The sequence below is a fragment of the Silurus aristotelis genome, assembly GCF_946808225.1.
Source record: "Silurus aristotelis genome assembly, chromosome: 11".
Taxonomy (NCBI): Eukaryota; Metazoa; Chordata; class Actinopteri; order Siluriformes; family Siluridae; genus Silurus; species Silurus aristotelis.
In genome coordinates, this window is record NC_139584.1 from 19,419,652 (window position 1) to 19,433,613 (window position 13,962).

At 36.7% G+C, this 13,962-nt stretch overlaps 1 protein-coding gene across 1 annotated transcript in view; it reads left to right on the forward strand.

Annotated features, from left to right (window-relative positions):
* snrnp200 (small nuclear ribonucleoprotein 200 (U5)) overlaps nucleotides 1-13,962 on the forward strand; it is a 43,507-nt gene that overhangs the window by 13,828 nt on the left and 15,717 nt on the right. Inside the window, exons 16-32 of the mRNA XM_083554335.1 lie at nucleotides 715-838; nucleotides 1,458-1,607; nucleotides 1,709-1,819; nucleotides 2,287-2,418; nucleotides 2,989-3,177; nucleotides 3,856-4,053; nucleotides 5,361-5,513; nucleotides 6,318-6,398; nucleotides 6,495-6,578; nucleotides 6,695-6,801; nucleotides 6,938-7,056; nucleotides 7,155-7,309; nucleotides 7,433-7,622; nucleotides 7,699-7,872; nucleotides 8,830-8,990; nucleotides 9,755-9,982; nucleotides 10,141-10,332. Coding sequence (XP_083410461.1) covers nucleotides 715-838; nucleotides 1,458-1,607; nucleotides 1,709-1,819; nucleotides 2,287-2,418; nucleotides 2,989-3,177; nucleotides 3,856-4,053; nucleotides 5,361-5,513; nucleotides 6,318-6,398; nucleotides 6,495-6,578; nucleotides 6,695-6,801; nucleotides 6,938-7,056; nucleotides 7,155-7,309; nucleotides 7,433-7,622; nucleotides 7,699-7,872; nucleotides 8,830-8,990; nucleotides 9,755-9,982; nucleotides 10,141-10,332 — 2,548 coding nt within the window. The remainder of the gene's footprint in view (nucleotides 1-714; nucleotides 839-1,457; nucleotides 1,608-1,708; nucleotides 1,820-2,286; nucleotides 2,419-2,988; nucleotides 3,178-3,855; nucleotides 4,054-5,360; nucleotides 5,514-6,317; nucleotides 6,399-6,494; nucleotides 6,579-6,694; nucleotides 6,802-6,937; nucleotides 7,057-7,154; nucleotides 7,310-7,432; nucleotides 7,623-7,698; nucleotides 7,873-8,829; nucleotides 8,991-9,754; nucleotides 9,983-10,140; nucleotides 10,333-13,962) is intronic.

Genomic DNA, 13,962 nt, shown 5'->3' on the forward strand with positions numbered 1-13,962 from the left:
GAAGTACAAAGTCTTAATCACTGAGCTACCACTTCCATATCACAAAGTACAACCCACTGCATTGCAAAAAAGGTTCTGGAACCATATTCCAACCTCTTCCAACATTATTAAAAGGACAAAGTGTGGAGAAAAAAAGGATGGGCTCATAATTCTAAACACGCTCAGCAATGGTTTGTGCTTGCATAGCTGCTTCTGTAATGGCTGATTTTTGTTTGATTTATCTTTTGAAAGTAGCAGCAGAATGGATTCTAGTCTAACTCTGCCAACCTTGTTTACATTGCTCTTTGCTTTAAAAAATTAAATTCTTCATTTTGTTGACAAAATAGTCATCTTTTTAGGAACGATCAACATATTTTCTGTGATGTTGTCCCAAATCATCTTAAGTGATTTTTTTGCAACTTGATTTTTTCACACTGCAGTAGCAGGGAGATATGAGTATACTTTAACAACCTGTTTCTTTGTAAAAAATTTTTCATACCATTTTGATCAAATATGGACTCTGAGGTAGTCAAAGGTAGCCCTGGACACTCTGAAGATGTGCTCCCAGTGTCATCGAATGGAGCATGAGAGGATTTTCCATGAGTAATGAGAGGAGACTATCCAAATCCATACATACTAAGCTTATGTTACCATACCAAAAACTGTTATAAAAAATTTGCATAAATAGTGTACTGAGTGAAAGATCAATATTTGTTTAAATTTGTGTATGAACAGTTTCCGGCCTGTGCCACTAGAACAGACATATGTGGGAATCACGGAGAAGAAGGCGATCAAGCGGTTTCAGATCATGAATGAAATTGTCTATGAGAAGATAATGGAACATGCAGGAAAAAATCAGGTAAAGCTGATATTACAACTATACATGTTGATTTCCTACATTAGGAAGAAAAATTAAATGATGGGGGTTAAAGTAAATGCATCATCATCTGGGAGACTCTGGGAAGAGCAATTGTATGCCATTACTGTATACAGTTGCAAAAGTATAACAGTAACAAAGGAGTGCAGTGACAGTAACTGTGTGACAGTAACATCCCAGTTAACCACATGTTCCCAAGTTCATGAAACTCCCAGATGTGTGCAATTACCTAAGAAGGAAATGATTCTAAAATAGGCCAACTAAATACATTTCAAACTTGGCTAAAAGATTACAAAATATTACTTATTTGGGATAATTTATTTATTTAGCATTCGTTTTATTTTGTTAATAAAATATATGTAGTAGTGTTTAAACAGTGCAGAAGTTTACTGGGGGCTAAATGGTAGTGTTATCAAACTGTCAAATTCTAGTTAGGTTAGTGTATTCTGGTCTAAGCGGAGTGTATTGATGTACAGTGCCTATAAAGTCATGTAATTGTCATTTACAAGTTTAACCAGTGCTGTCACAAAATTGCATTGTACCCATGTGAAATAATGTTTTAGTGATTTTAAAACAAAATAAAATTACTTTCCCAACCCAGGTCTTAGTATTTGTCCATTCACGGAAGGAGACAGGGAAGACTGCACGGGCAATCAGAGACATGTGTCTGGAGAAAGACACATTGGGGCTTTTTCTCCGAGAAGGTTCTGCCTCCACAGAGGTCCTAAGAACTGAGGCAGAGCAATGCAAGGTCAGCTTTCCAGTAAAAGAAGGATAAAATGAGATTTGTGGAATATAATATGAAATGCATTATTTTGAATAAGGCACCTTTTGATGTGATCAATTATGTAGAATCTGGAGCTAAAGGACCTGTTGCCATATGGCTTTGCCATTCACCATGCTGGCATGACAAGAGTGGACAGAACATTGGTTGAGGATCTGTTTGCTGATAGACATATACAGGTATGAACATTAAATAGTTTTGCAGACTTTTATGGTTTTCACATTGCTGAACGTGTCTCAGAACGTTACAGAGATGGTTTACAACCCATTTAGTTATATCTTATTTTTAGATTATTTAAAAAGTCTTAGAATAAACAATATAAGTGAATATTGCCTGTACTTTTATGTCCTATTGAAAAACTATTGCTGTTTGGTGTTAAATGGTGTTTTTCAGCAATCGGAGTAACAGTATGTTACTGCACTCTTTAGAAGAAAAGCATGATTTGTAATGGCTACACCTTTGGCTTGCAGTCAAATGACTGTATAAATATTCTCTTTAATTAGAAAAGAAATAATTTTTAAATAATTATTAATTTGCTTTAAATAAAATTTTGGATTAACCTCAGTTACCTACCATTTACTGGTCAGAAATTAGTCAGATTCAGCTTGGAGTTCAATGCTTATACAACACTGCGTTCTAATTTCAGGTACTGGTGTCAACTGCTACTCTGGCCTGGGGAGTTAATTTGCCAGCACACACAGTCATCATCAAAGGCACACAGGTGTACAGCCCTGAGAAAGGCAGGTGGACAGAGCTAGGAGCTCTGGACATTTTACAGGTAAGTTGTTTATTAATTGATCAGTGGGCTAGGGGGACTCATTTCCTGTTACTGGTTAAAATGTAAAAAAAAACTTTACTATTTTTTACTTTTTTAGAGCTCAATAACAACTTTGCATCATCATTTGTCTCTGTTCAGTTGTTAATTTTGCTGCTTTTTGTATTACATTTTTGAACTGTTATTTTGCACTTGTCTTGGTAGGTTTGCATAACGGAAGGACAATAATTTCATTGTAAATAATGTTTAAAGTACACCATACACATGGCAACATGAAACCTCTGCTTAATGGCTAAAAAAAATATTCCCAAACATTTTGTCTGTTTGTTTTAGTATATTTTTTTTATTTTAGTGTTATATTTGCTTTTCAGCATTTATTTGCATGTGCATAAGAGCTTTGCATAGTATTCAATGTTTGGGTGCTCTGGTAGAGGCTGAAGCAGTTATTTAGTACATAAACTGGAAACAGTTACTGTGACAGAAGTGTTTGTGTGCATATTTAATTTCATGTGACTAATTTGGCATGCTCCACACACACTTTAATGGTTGCTTTTGCCTTGTGTCATTTTTCAGATGCTGGGGCGTGCAGGCCGTCCACAATATGACTCTAAAGGAGAGGGCATTCTGATTACATCTCATGGAGAGCTGCAGTATTACCTGTCTCTGCTCAACCAACAGCTGCCTATAGAAAGTCAAATGTTGGGCAAACTCCCCGACATGCTCAATGCCGAGATTGTGCTAGGCAATGTTCAGAATTCTAAGGTATTCTAAGGAATCATTTTTCGTGACAGGTTTTGACAAATTCAGAGATGTTTTTAACTTTTCTTTTTATAGCTATTAAAGTTTGTCTGTGTTTGCTACTTGAGGTTGAAATTAATAGTTAGCAGATTCCAATAAAAATATTACAATGAATAACAGTAATTTATTGTTTTTTTTTTTATTAAGTTTAGTAATCTCATTCACACGGACTGGTTTGAGTCCACATACTCTATGCCTAATAATATACAAATAAAAAGAAAGACTTGCTGCTGTTTAACAGAAGGAAGAACATATTTATTAAGGTTGTTTGTTAAGAGACATTTAACCTTATTTAATTTTATAATTTTTTTTTACACAAAATAAAGTCAGTGTTTGTAAAGTTTCCCCACCTTGTTAATTGTAACCATTTTTTTTAGTAAAGTGTCATTTTTGTCTCATGAACTGTAAGAGGACTAGCAAGGTGGGTGGAGAAACTACTGTTCATTGTTGGATTCGCATAGATGATTAGTAATTGACTTGTCTGAGCATTTTCTAATGTCAGACATTCCACTGTAGTATAGATATAGGCCATGAAGTGTTTTGGGTGATTCATAAAAAATAAAAATTATTGGAAGATTGCTGATTAGTGGAATTGCAATGAAATGGTTAATTTATTTGATTTATGCATTCTACTTGTTTCAGGATGCAGTGAATTGGATGGGTTATACTTATCTGTATGTGCGGATGCTGCGTAACCCAACACTTTATGGGGTTTCCCATGATGAGCGCAACACTGATCCCCTGCTTGAGAAGCGTAGGATGGACTTGGTGCACACTGCTGCCACTATACTTGAGAAGAGCAACCTTGTCAAATATGATAAGAGGGCTGGGAGCTTCCAGGTGAGTAGTGGGCCAAACTATTGATACTACATGCTTCATCGTGGATACAAACACAACTTTGTTTATTGTTTATGTAACATTTATAAACAATTGTTTTAAGCTTTCAAAATATCATGATATACCCAATTAGATATATTTAGTTTTTTATTTATAACAGCATTTGAGCATCCCTGTTCACCAGAACATTCTATAACCATGATCTTTCCAGATATGCTTCTTTACCTAAGCATCTGCATCACAAAATGCTTAACTAAACAAATGTTTTTAACATGGACTTAAACACTAAGGCTGTCTCCAAGTCCCAAACATTAATTGGAAGGCTGTATCATAAAAGTGGGCTTAGTAAGAAAAAGCTCTGGCCCTTGCTGTAGTCTTTACTCTTTGAGGTTGGTGATACTGGGGCTTGAACCACCAACCTTTTGGTCAGTAACATTTAACAGTACATTAAACTCCTAATCAGTAATAGTTTATTTTATAGTCAGTGCTTTAGATATAAGGTATTTAATAATTAACAGTCCTAAATTTAGATCAATGGTGCTTGCTCTACATTCATTATTATCTAATTTAATCTTAATTAAGTTACTAAAACACACTTTCTGAACATTTCTTTAGGTATGGGTTGGACCAGACAAATTCTAAGTATTGTGGACAATTAATAACGGGTCAGTGCAGTTAGCAGACAGTTGGTTAAGCATTGGCTCTGGAATGTCATGGTTCCTAGGTCTGTTTTAAAATTCTGCTCATATTAAGAAATGAGAACTCCACCTTTCCGAGTGCCCTAACAGACCAGCCTTGCCCTCAAAATTACTCAAATTATCTAGAAAGCCCACATTGTTTTTTGAGTGCCACCTGGAAATCCAACAGTTCACTGCATTACTGCATCGGAAGTTGCCTATCCTAATGTACACACAGTAACACCATGGTGTCAATATTTATTTATTTATTTATTTATTTTTTGCCACTTGTCAATTTGACAGAAGTGCAGAGATAAATGTAGGCATTTTGAGTTTCTGTGTCAGATATATTTTAAGTTTACAAAATTGTAAAAAAATATATTTTTATTAAAGAAAGAAATGTTTTATTAGTTAACATTTTAACATGTTTATAGTTGCATTTAATGGTGCAGAATGTCTGGAATACTGGAGTCTTAATTGCAGAGGGGTTTGTGCATACAAGTTTTCAAAGAAAATGCATAGACAAAAAAATAAATATACAAACACAGGATTGTCTAATTATCAAGTTCTGACAACTACTTGATCTAAGTTCTTGTTCATTTTGTTGAATCATGTAACCAATCTTTTTTCTAGGTAACAGACCTGGGGCGCATTGCCAGTCACTTTTACATCACACATGATTCCATAATGACTTATAATCAGCTGCTAAAGCCTACACTTAGTGAAATCGAGCTCTTCAGGGTGTTCTCCCTTTCTTCTGAATTCAGAAACATCACTGTGAGAGAGGTAATTTCATCACTATACTTCTCTTAGCTAGTGAATGTTGTCATTTATTGATCATTATTTTTGTTTATTATAAACAATGGACATGTAAATATTTTTATTTATTTATTTAATTGTACCTTCAAGCAAATTTGTTTTTAATAGTCAGGATTGTGATTTATACACAAGTTCTGATGCGTCTATTCATGCTAAACTATAAATAAATCTGAACATATAATAAAAATGTTAACACCCCTGGAAAAAAAAAATCTTTAATTTAATCATACTTAACTTGAATAAAATAATCCAGGGGTAAGTAATAACACTGGTCATGAATAAGCAGTGTGTGATGCAAGTCTTAAAACCCAGAGGTAACACTTTAGATATTTATTTATTTTTAAATAAAATAAATTTGGATTTATGATCACCCATTTTACAATGATTCACTTTAAACTGTAACATAAAGGAAATCATATCTACTCATGTGCAGCAAATGCTATTTTGAAAAATGTTAAACATGATCATCTCACAGTGTAAAATAACTAATTTTTTCCTCAGATTTTCTTTGCAGAATTTGCATTGTTGAATGAAAATGTATAAAATGTTAATCTTAATAAAAGCTTATTTGGATTAAAAATACAATCCTCACTTTTCACAAAAAAGGGGCAATTTTAAAAGGTACTTCACTGTAAAGTAACAATAAGTACATGTGCTCAAAGTCTGCTGCTGTAGTTCATTAATATCTTAGCACAATTCAAACATGATGATCTAAACAGAAATTATTCCTTGATTCTATATAGGATATAACCGATTGTTTTTGACTGACAGGAGGAAAAACTTGAGCTCCAAAAGCTTCTGGAAAGAGTGCCAATTCCAGTAAAAGAGAGTATTGAGGAGCCCAGTGCTAAGGTGGGTTTGCGGTGAGGATGGTGGATTATGTGGTGAGAGTCATATCTATTTTAGATATGTATTCTGTGTTAAAATTCTGTGTTGTTTCTTTGCTAGATAAATGTGTTGCTCCAGGCTTACATCTCACAGCTCAAACTGGAGGGCTTTGCTCTAATGGCCGACATGGTCTACGTCACCCAGGCAAGTTTAAAAATTTTTTTTATTAACATTGCAAACCACCCCATAGGATTTTAATGCTCTTGGTTTTTTTGACATTACTGCATTCTATAATTTTATTTGGCTCTGTTGGGTTCTAGAGTGCAGGTCGGCTGATGCGGGCAATATTTGAGATTGTTTTGAGCAGAGGTTGGGCACAGCTCACTGACAAGACCATGAACCTCTGCAAGATGATCGACAAAAGGATGCAAGTCATTTATACTTATTGGTTCTTGTATTTTTATTTGGAAATGTATTATTAATAAATTTTTTGTATGGGTTGGGTTTATTGCATTGTTTGAATATTTTAATTTAATTTCATTGCATGCATGTCTTTTGCTCAGGTGGCAGTCTATGTCTCCGTTGCGACAGTTCCGCAAACTTCCTGAAGAAGTTATCAAGAAAATTGAGAAAAAAAGCTTTCCATTTGAACGCTTGTATGATCTCAACCACAATGAAGTTGGTTAGTGCTACATACATGAAGCTTAAAGGCAGATCAAGAATGATTTTTTGCTTTTACCCTTGACTTGTTTGCATTTAACATTTCTCTGCCCTTTGTAGGTGAATTGATTCGTATGCCCAAGATAGGAAAAACAATACACAAGTATGTGCATCAGTTCCCAAAACTGGACCTGGCAGTGCATCTGCAACCCATCACCCGCTCGACACTAAAGGTGGAGCTGACAATCACGCCAGACTTCCAATGGGATGAAAAGGTCAGTTGGTCAGCAAAGGTTATGATTACACTCTTTCCACACTGCAGCTTTTAGTATTATATTAAGGTCTTACTTATAATTACAATTTCACTGCCTAGTTAACTTCTATCTAACACTTTCCAGATACATGGGTCATCAGAGGCATTTTGGATCTTGGTGGAAGACGTTGACAGTGAAGTGATCCTACACCATGAATATTTCCTGCTCAAGGCCAAGTATGCACAGGATGAGCACCTGGTCACATTTTTTGTGCCAGTCTTTGAGCCACTGCCTCCACAGTACTTCATCAGAGTTGCTTCAGACCGTTGGCTTTGTAAGTTAAAAAAGTCTTTATTTTTGATTGAACGAGTGAATAGGAAGACATCTTGTTTACATTTTTGTTTCCGTAGCATGCGAGACCCAGCTGCCAGTTTCCTTCCGCCATCTAATCTTGCCAGAGAAATATCCACCTCCAACAGAGCTACTGGATCTACAGCCTCTTCCTGTGACTGCCCTTAGAAATGCTGCCTTTGAGTGCCTCTACCAAAACATGTTCCCTTTCTTCAACCCTATTCAGACCCAAGGTATCCAATCACTGTTGAAAGTGTGCTTTATGGTTTTACCATATACATTGACATTTTCTTGAGTTACCCTTTGTGCATAATATATGTACACTTCTGGTCATAAAGAGTGTGTTCACCATTAAGAAGTGTTTTTTCTGCTAAATCCCTACTCCATCTAGAATTAAAACAACTGAAGGAATATTCATCTTCAGGAATTATTTTTGTTTTCTCTAATGAAACGACCAGCTTAAAATGAAATGCACACATTCACTAGGGCAGGGGCCACCAACTTTTTGAAACTGAGCTACTTCTTGGGTGTACTGATCAATGTGAAGGGCTACCAGTTCGATACACACACAAATTTTCTCAATTTACCTTTAATTGTTATTATTAATAATTAATGATATTCATCTATATGAAGACACTGATCATGTTAATGATTTCTTACAATAATTATCAATGATTTAACAAGGTAGGAAACAAATAAATATCAATATGCAAAACTTTATTTATATAACTTTATACCAAATGCAAGTGTGATTTAAAAAAAAAAAAGAATAGCAACAAAAAAAATTAGATGCAGCTTACTGGTAAGTGGCTATTTTTAGAAAAGACCTGCAAGCGATGTTGGTGACCCCTGCACTAGGGAATGTAGGATATAGATAAAAAATTAGTGGAAGTGGTTTCACTAGAAATTAATTACATGATTGGTCTGAGCTGTAGTACCTCAAAATAAGCATTTACCAAACAGTGGAAAGCAGAAAAGCATCTGACCATGCTTAAAACATTAAACCAGGGACAATGTCACAGTTAAAGTTACAAAAATCATAGTTTCCCTATTTTTGTGGTTGATGTGAACTACAGCCTTGTATTTCAATGAATTCATACATGATTGGTTGAATAACTGAATAAATGTACAAGTATGCCTATTAAGGTGGATGGTGAGTGTACATGTGACTCTCTGCTTTTTCTTTTCAGTGTTTAATGCTGTGTACAACAGTGATGATAACGTGTTTGTTGGAGCCCCTACTGGGAGTGGAAAGACCATCTGTGCAGAGTTTGCAATTCTCAGGATGCTGCTGCACAACTCAGAGGGCCGTTGTGTCTACATTACCCCCATGGAGTCTCTGGCTGAACAGGTACAGAAACTTTATAAATGCACAGTTGTTCCAGGTGTTAATGTATCCTGGTTACAGTCAAGAAGTTATAGTATTGGAACAGTCAATGACTGGGGTCGACTAATCAATCATCCTAGTTTTAAAGCAAGCGAGTATTTTTAGGTATTAGCTTCCAAATTTAGCCAGTGAAGAAAGGTGATCAAGCATCCAGATTTTGTTTATTTCAACAATAGGATACTGTTTTCAAATTTAAGAATACGTCATTGGGAAGTCCCTGTGGTGGACCACCTAAATTCCATTGTTTTTTGTTCTGTTACATTGGAGACAAAAAAAAAATCAGCAAAGTTTGCAATTTTTAAAACTATTATTACCACGAAGATTTTAGTATTATCCGGACTCCTGTATTTATTATTCCAGATTCATGTTAGTTGGCTCATTTGGCAAAACATGGCAAAAGAGAAAAAGACTGCTCATTTGACATATTTTCGAGTAGCTCTAGCTAGCTTACTATGTTGTATTTGTGAAGCTTTTATGTAAAATGCTCAATGGTTGGCAGCTTTGGTAATGTAACCTGCAATAAGCACTGCTAGATATTATGCCAATATGACATTGTTTATGGATAGCAACCAAGTTGCTATCTATAATCAGATGCTGTGATTTAAATATCCTGCTTGTGTATTGTCATTCAAATGTATACACTACAAAACATTGATTAATAAAGTATGTAACATTTTCCCTAGAATAGGAAGAAACAAAGTAACATTTTCTACTGCTGGCATGTGTAGGTATTTGTGGATTGGCACCAGAAGTTTCAAGGTCTTCTAAATAAGAAGGTAGTCATACTCACTGGAGAGACCAGCACTGACCTCAAGCTACTGGGAAAAGGTGACATCATCATCAGCACCCCGGAGAAGTGGGATATTTTGTCCCGCCGGTGGAAACAGAGGAAGAATGTCCAGAATGTCAGTCTCTTCATTGTGGATGAGACTCATCTCATTGGTGGAGAGAATGGGGTAAAGATCATTACATGAACAGGCCTGTTGTGTTTTTTAGGTTTGATGTGTCTGCATCATTCTTATTGATAAATGACAAATATGGATGCTATAAAAGTGGTGCTTTATTTTGGTGTGAAACATAACTGTAATAATTTTTTTCTGCTGTTTGGTTTTAGCCTGTCCTTGAAGTAATCTGCTCAAGAATGAGGTACATCTCCTCTCAGATCGACCGTCCTATCCGCATTGTGGCACTAAGCTCATCTCTGTCCAATGCTAAGGATGTGGCCCACTGGTTGGGTTGTAGCACTACAGCAACGTTCAACTTCCATCCAAATGTCAGGCCTGTGCCGCTGGAGCTTCACATTCAGGTACAGGTCTCAGGACACTGATTTTGATTTGAATAATGTGCCAGTTAAATGTGCAAATGAGAGATTAAAATGAGTTCCTACTGAATGTAACATTAAGCCATTATTCTTTCATAAGCTGTTTATTCTTCTATTAGTGTTTATTCATTCATTCTCTCCCTTGCAACACATTGAGTTGAGAACTAGACTTATTAGAATTTTCAACTTTAGTATGCTTTATAATGATATCTTCAGCAACCATTTTAGTAGATCTTCTCATGAGACAATACTTTAGAGATAAAACTTGGATTTATTTTAGAGTAGTTAATGTGCAGCTTGTATAGAATCAGGTTTATTGGCCAAGTGTGTTGACACGCAAGGAATTTGTTTCCAGTTGTTGGCGACTCGCAAAAGTACAGACATAACATTATACATTTAGCTTGGACTATATAAGACAGTACAGATATTATAGACCAGGGGTGTCAAACTCAGGCCATATATTAGGCCATCATATCAAATGTGTATTAGAGCTGCCTGCCAGTATACAGCACATATACCGCTAATACTACAAATCCCAGAATCCTTTGTTAGTGCTTTGGCGTGTCAGTCGAGACCGCTGAAAAACTCTGCGTACTCAGTGCTGAATTTACCCGGCGATTTGCCGACTTTAAAGCCCAGAATTGCAGATTTAAACTACTCAGTAATCCGTTTGTGGTTGACGTGGAAAGCGCACCAACCAACCCTTAAATGAAGCTGATTGAACTCCAGTTTAGTGACATGTTCAAGTCAAAGTACGACTCTGTGTGTGCTGCACAGTTTCCATGTTTTCTCCCTGACACACTGCTCCAACTCCGTGTCCAAGCTTCTCAAACGCTCACTATGTTCGGCAGCACATATCTATGTGAGCAACTGTTCTTTTTAATGAAGATGAACAAAACACCACTCAGGAGTCTCACTGATGAACACCTTCACTCCATCCTGAGGATTTCCTCAGCTCAGAGCCTATACCCAGACATTGATGCACATTAGCTTGAACCAGAGTGTAAAAATTGAGCTTGAATAAATGTTGTCTTGCACTTTTCTTACTCCAAGGCATGGACTGTTAATGGGTTTTTTTTAATTAAAGGAAATTATTATTATTATTGGTTTTGTTGTTGCCCTGTGAAAAATGATTTGCATTATAAAGGAATTAGAAAGGCTATAGCTAGAGAGAGACATAATATAATATTAAATAACGAATACCACTGATGTGTGTTTTATTTCAAATTAAATTTCTCATGTGTTTATAATATTAAACTTTGGTTGTTCCATATTCAATGTTTATGCAAAACTAAAGTTTGTTTCCATATGAAAAGGTTCAACATTACACATCTGGAGAGACGGAAAACATGCACAATTGCAGTCAATTTTTTTATTAATATTGAGTTTGGCCCGCGGCTTCATCCTAGTTTTTAATTTTGGCCCACTGTGAATTTGAGTTTGACACCCCTGTTATAGACAATACAATTATTAAATATGAATACAGAGTATGTTACGGATCCGTAATGTACATGAAGTCTGAGAGTGCATGGTAGTGCACATAACAGTATTGTGCGTCATGTCAAATAGTTTGCTTTACAACTTTTGTACAATTTACAGCAGCAATAGTGTGTGTAACTTATGCAATGAGGTGATGACTGACTGTTCTGATGATGCAGTACTTGAAAATAAATTGTAAAATGAAGCAGGGCATATAATTGAATTCTGTTGTTAATGAGAATGATTGCCTGGGGAAAGAAACTGTTCATGCATCTGCCAGTTTTGGTGAACAGTGTTCTATAGCACCTGCCAGAAGGGAGGAGTTAAGAGGTTGTGTTCAGAGTGTGAAGGTTTGATTTTTCCTGCCCATTTTTTTTTGGTTCTTATGTGGTACAAGTCCTGTAGAGGGGGCAAGGGATCACCAATTATTTTTTCAGCTGTTTGCTGCAGTCTGTTCCTTTCCTGTTTTGTTGCTGCTCCAAGCCAGATGGTGATGGATGTGCACAGGACATTCAGTGACTTCATCAACGGATCCTGTAGCATACCATGCTTCCTTAATTGGCATAGAACGTACATCCTCTGCTGGGCCTTTTTGAGAATAGAGTTTATGTTGGACTCCCATTTCAGGTCTTGGAAAATGGTAGTTCCCAGAAACTTAAAAGTCTCCACAGATGACACAGATATTGTGAGGGGGGAGTAGTGTTAAGGGCGGTTTCCTAAAGTCTCCACAGTTTTGAGTGTGTTTAGCTCTAGGTTGTGCTGACTGCACCATAGCACCACTTCACCTCCTGCTAATATGTAGACTTGTTGCCATTTTGGATTACTGTATTTTCCAGACTATAAGACGCTACTTTTTTTCCCACGTTTTGAACCCCGCGGCTTAAACAATGAAGCGGCTAATATATGGATTTTTCCTGGGTTTTTCCAGGTTTCACAAGCCTTAAGCCAAAAAACTGAGCCCCATAATATTAGACCAATGAAATTGCGGAACGGGTTCAGGTGAACCAATGAAACTCTTTATATTAAATCAGACGCGCTCCCACTGAATCGGGCCGCACCACATCATAAATATGGATGAGGTTCCTCTGATGTTTGACCTGCCGCTCATTCGGACTGTCTACAGGAAATGCGAATCATTCGTCATGCTGAAAACAACTGGGCATGAAAAAACGCACTTCACCTGTGTTCTGAGCTGCACGGCATCGGGAGAAAAGCTTTACTGATGGTGATTTTTAAACGCACGACGATGTCAAAAGATAAACTCTCGAGAGAAATTGTTGTGAAAGGAAGGACAATGTGAACAATGACTTTCTTGGTAGGCTACTGTTTAGATACAAGCCGTGTAACAGACACTGTCTTTCATTAAAGCCTGTGTAAAGTTCATTAGTTTCAATGTAGACACCTGCGGCTTATTTATGTTCAAAATAAAAATCTTTGTAAAATTCAGTGGGTGCGGCTTATATTTGGGTGCGTTTAATAGTCTGGAAATTTCGGTAGTCCAATAAGCGTAGTATCATCTGCAAATTTAAACAGTTTAACAGTTGGGTCCCTGGATGTGCAGTTGTTTAGTATAGAGGGAGAATAGCAGTGGGGAGAGGAAACATCCCTGAGAAGCGCCAGTGCTGACTGTCTAAATACTGAAGGTAACTACTCCCAGTGTCACCTGTTGTTTCCTGCCTGTCAGGAAGCTGGTGATCCACTGACAGATGGTAGGGTTATGGTGAGCTTTAGGAGTTTGGCGGGGGGAATTTTTTCGAATTATTGTATTAAAAGCTAAACTGAAGTCGACAAACAGAATCGGGGCATATGTCCCTGAGCAGTCAAGGTGTTGCAGATTGTAGTGCAGCCCCATGTTGACTGCATCATCAACTGACCTGTTAGCTCTTTAGGCATCCTCCTTGTTAGTTGAGGTTGTTTAAGTTTGGCTGTGAACCATGGCTTATTGTTACTGAATGTGCAGAAGGATTTGGTTGGCGCACACACGTCTTCACAAAAACTAATGCAAGATGTCTGTGTCAGTCAGTTCTTCCAGACTGTCAGTTCCAGCTTCAGAGACACTCCATTTAGTGCATTTTGCCTCACTGGTCCATCTCTTCACTGTTTTGACTACAGGCTTAGCAGATCTTAGGTATTTTT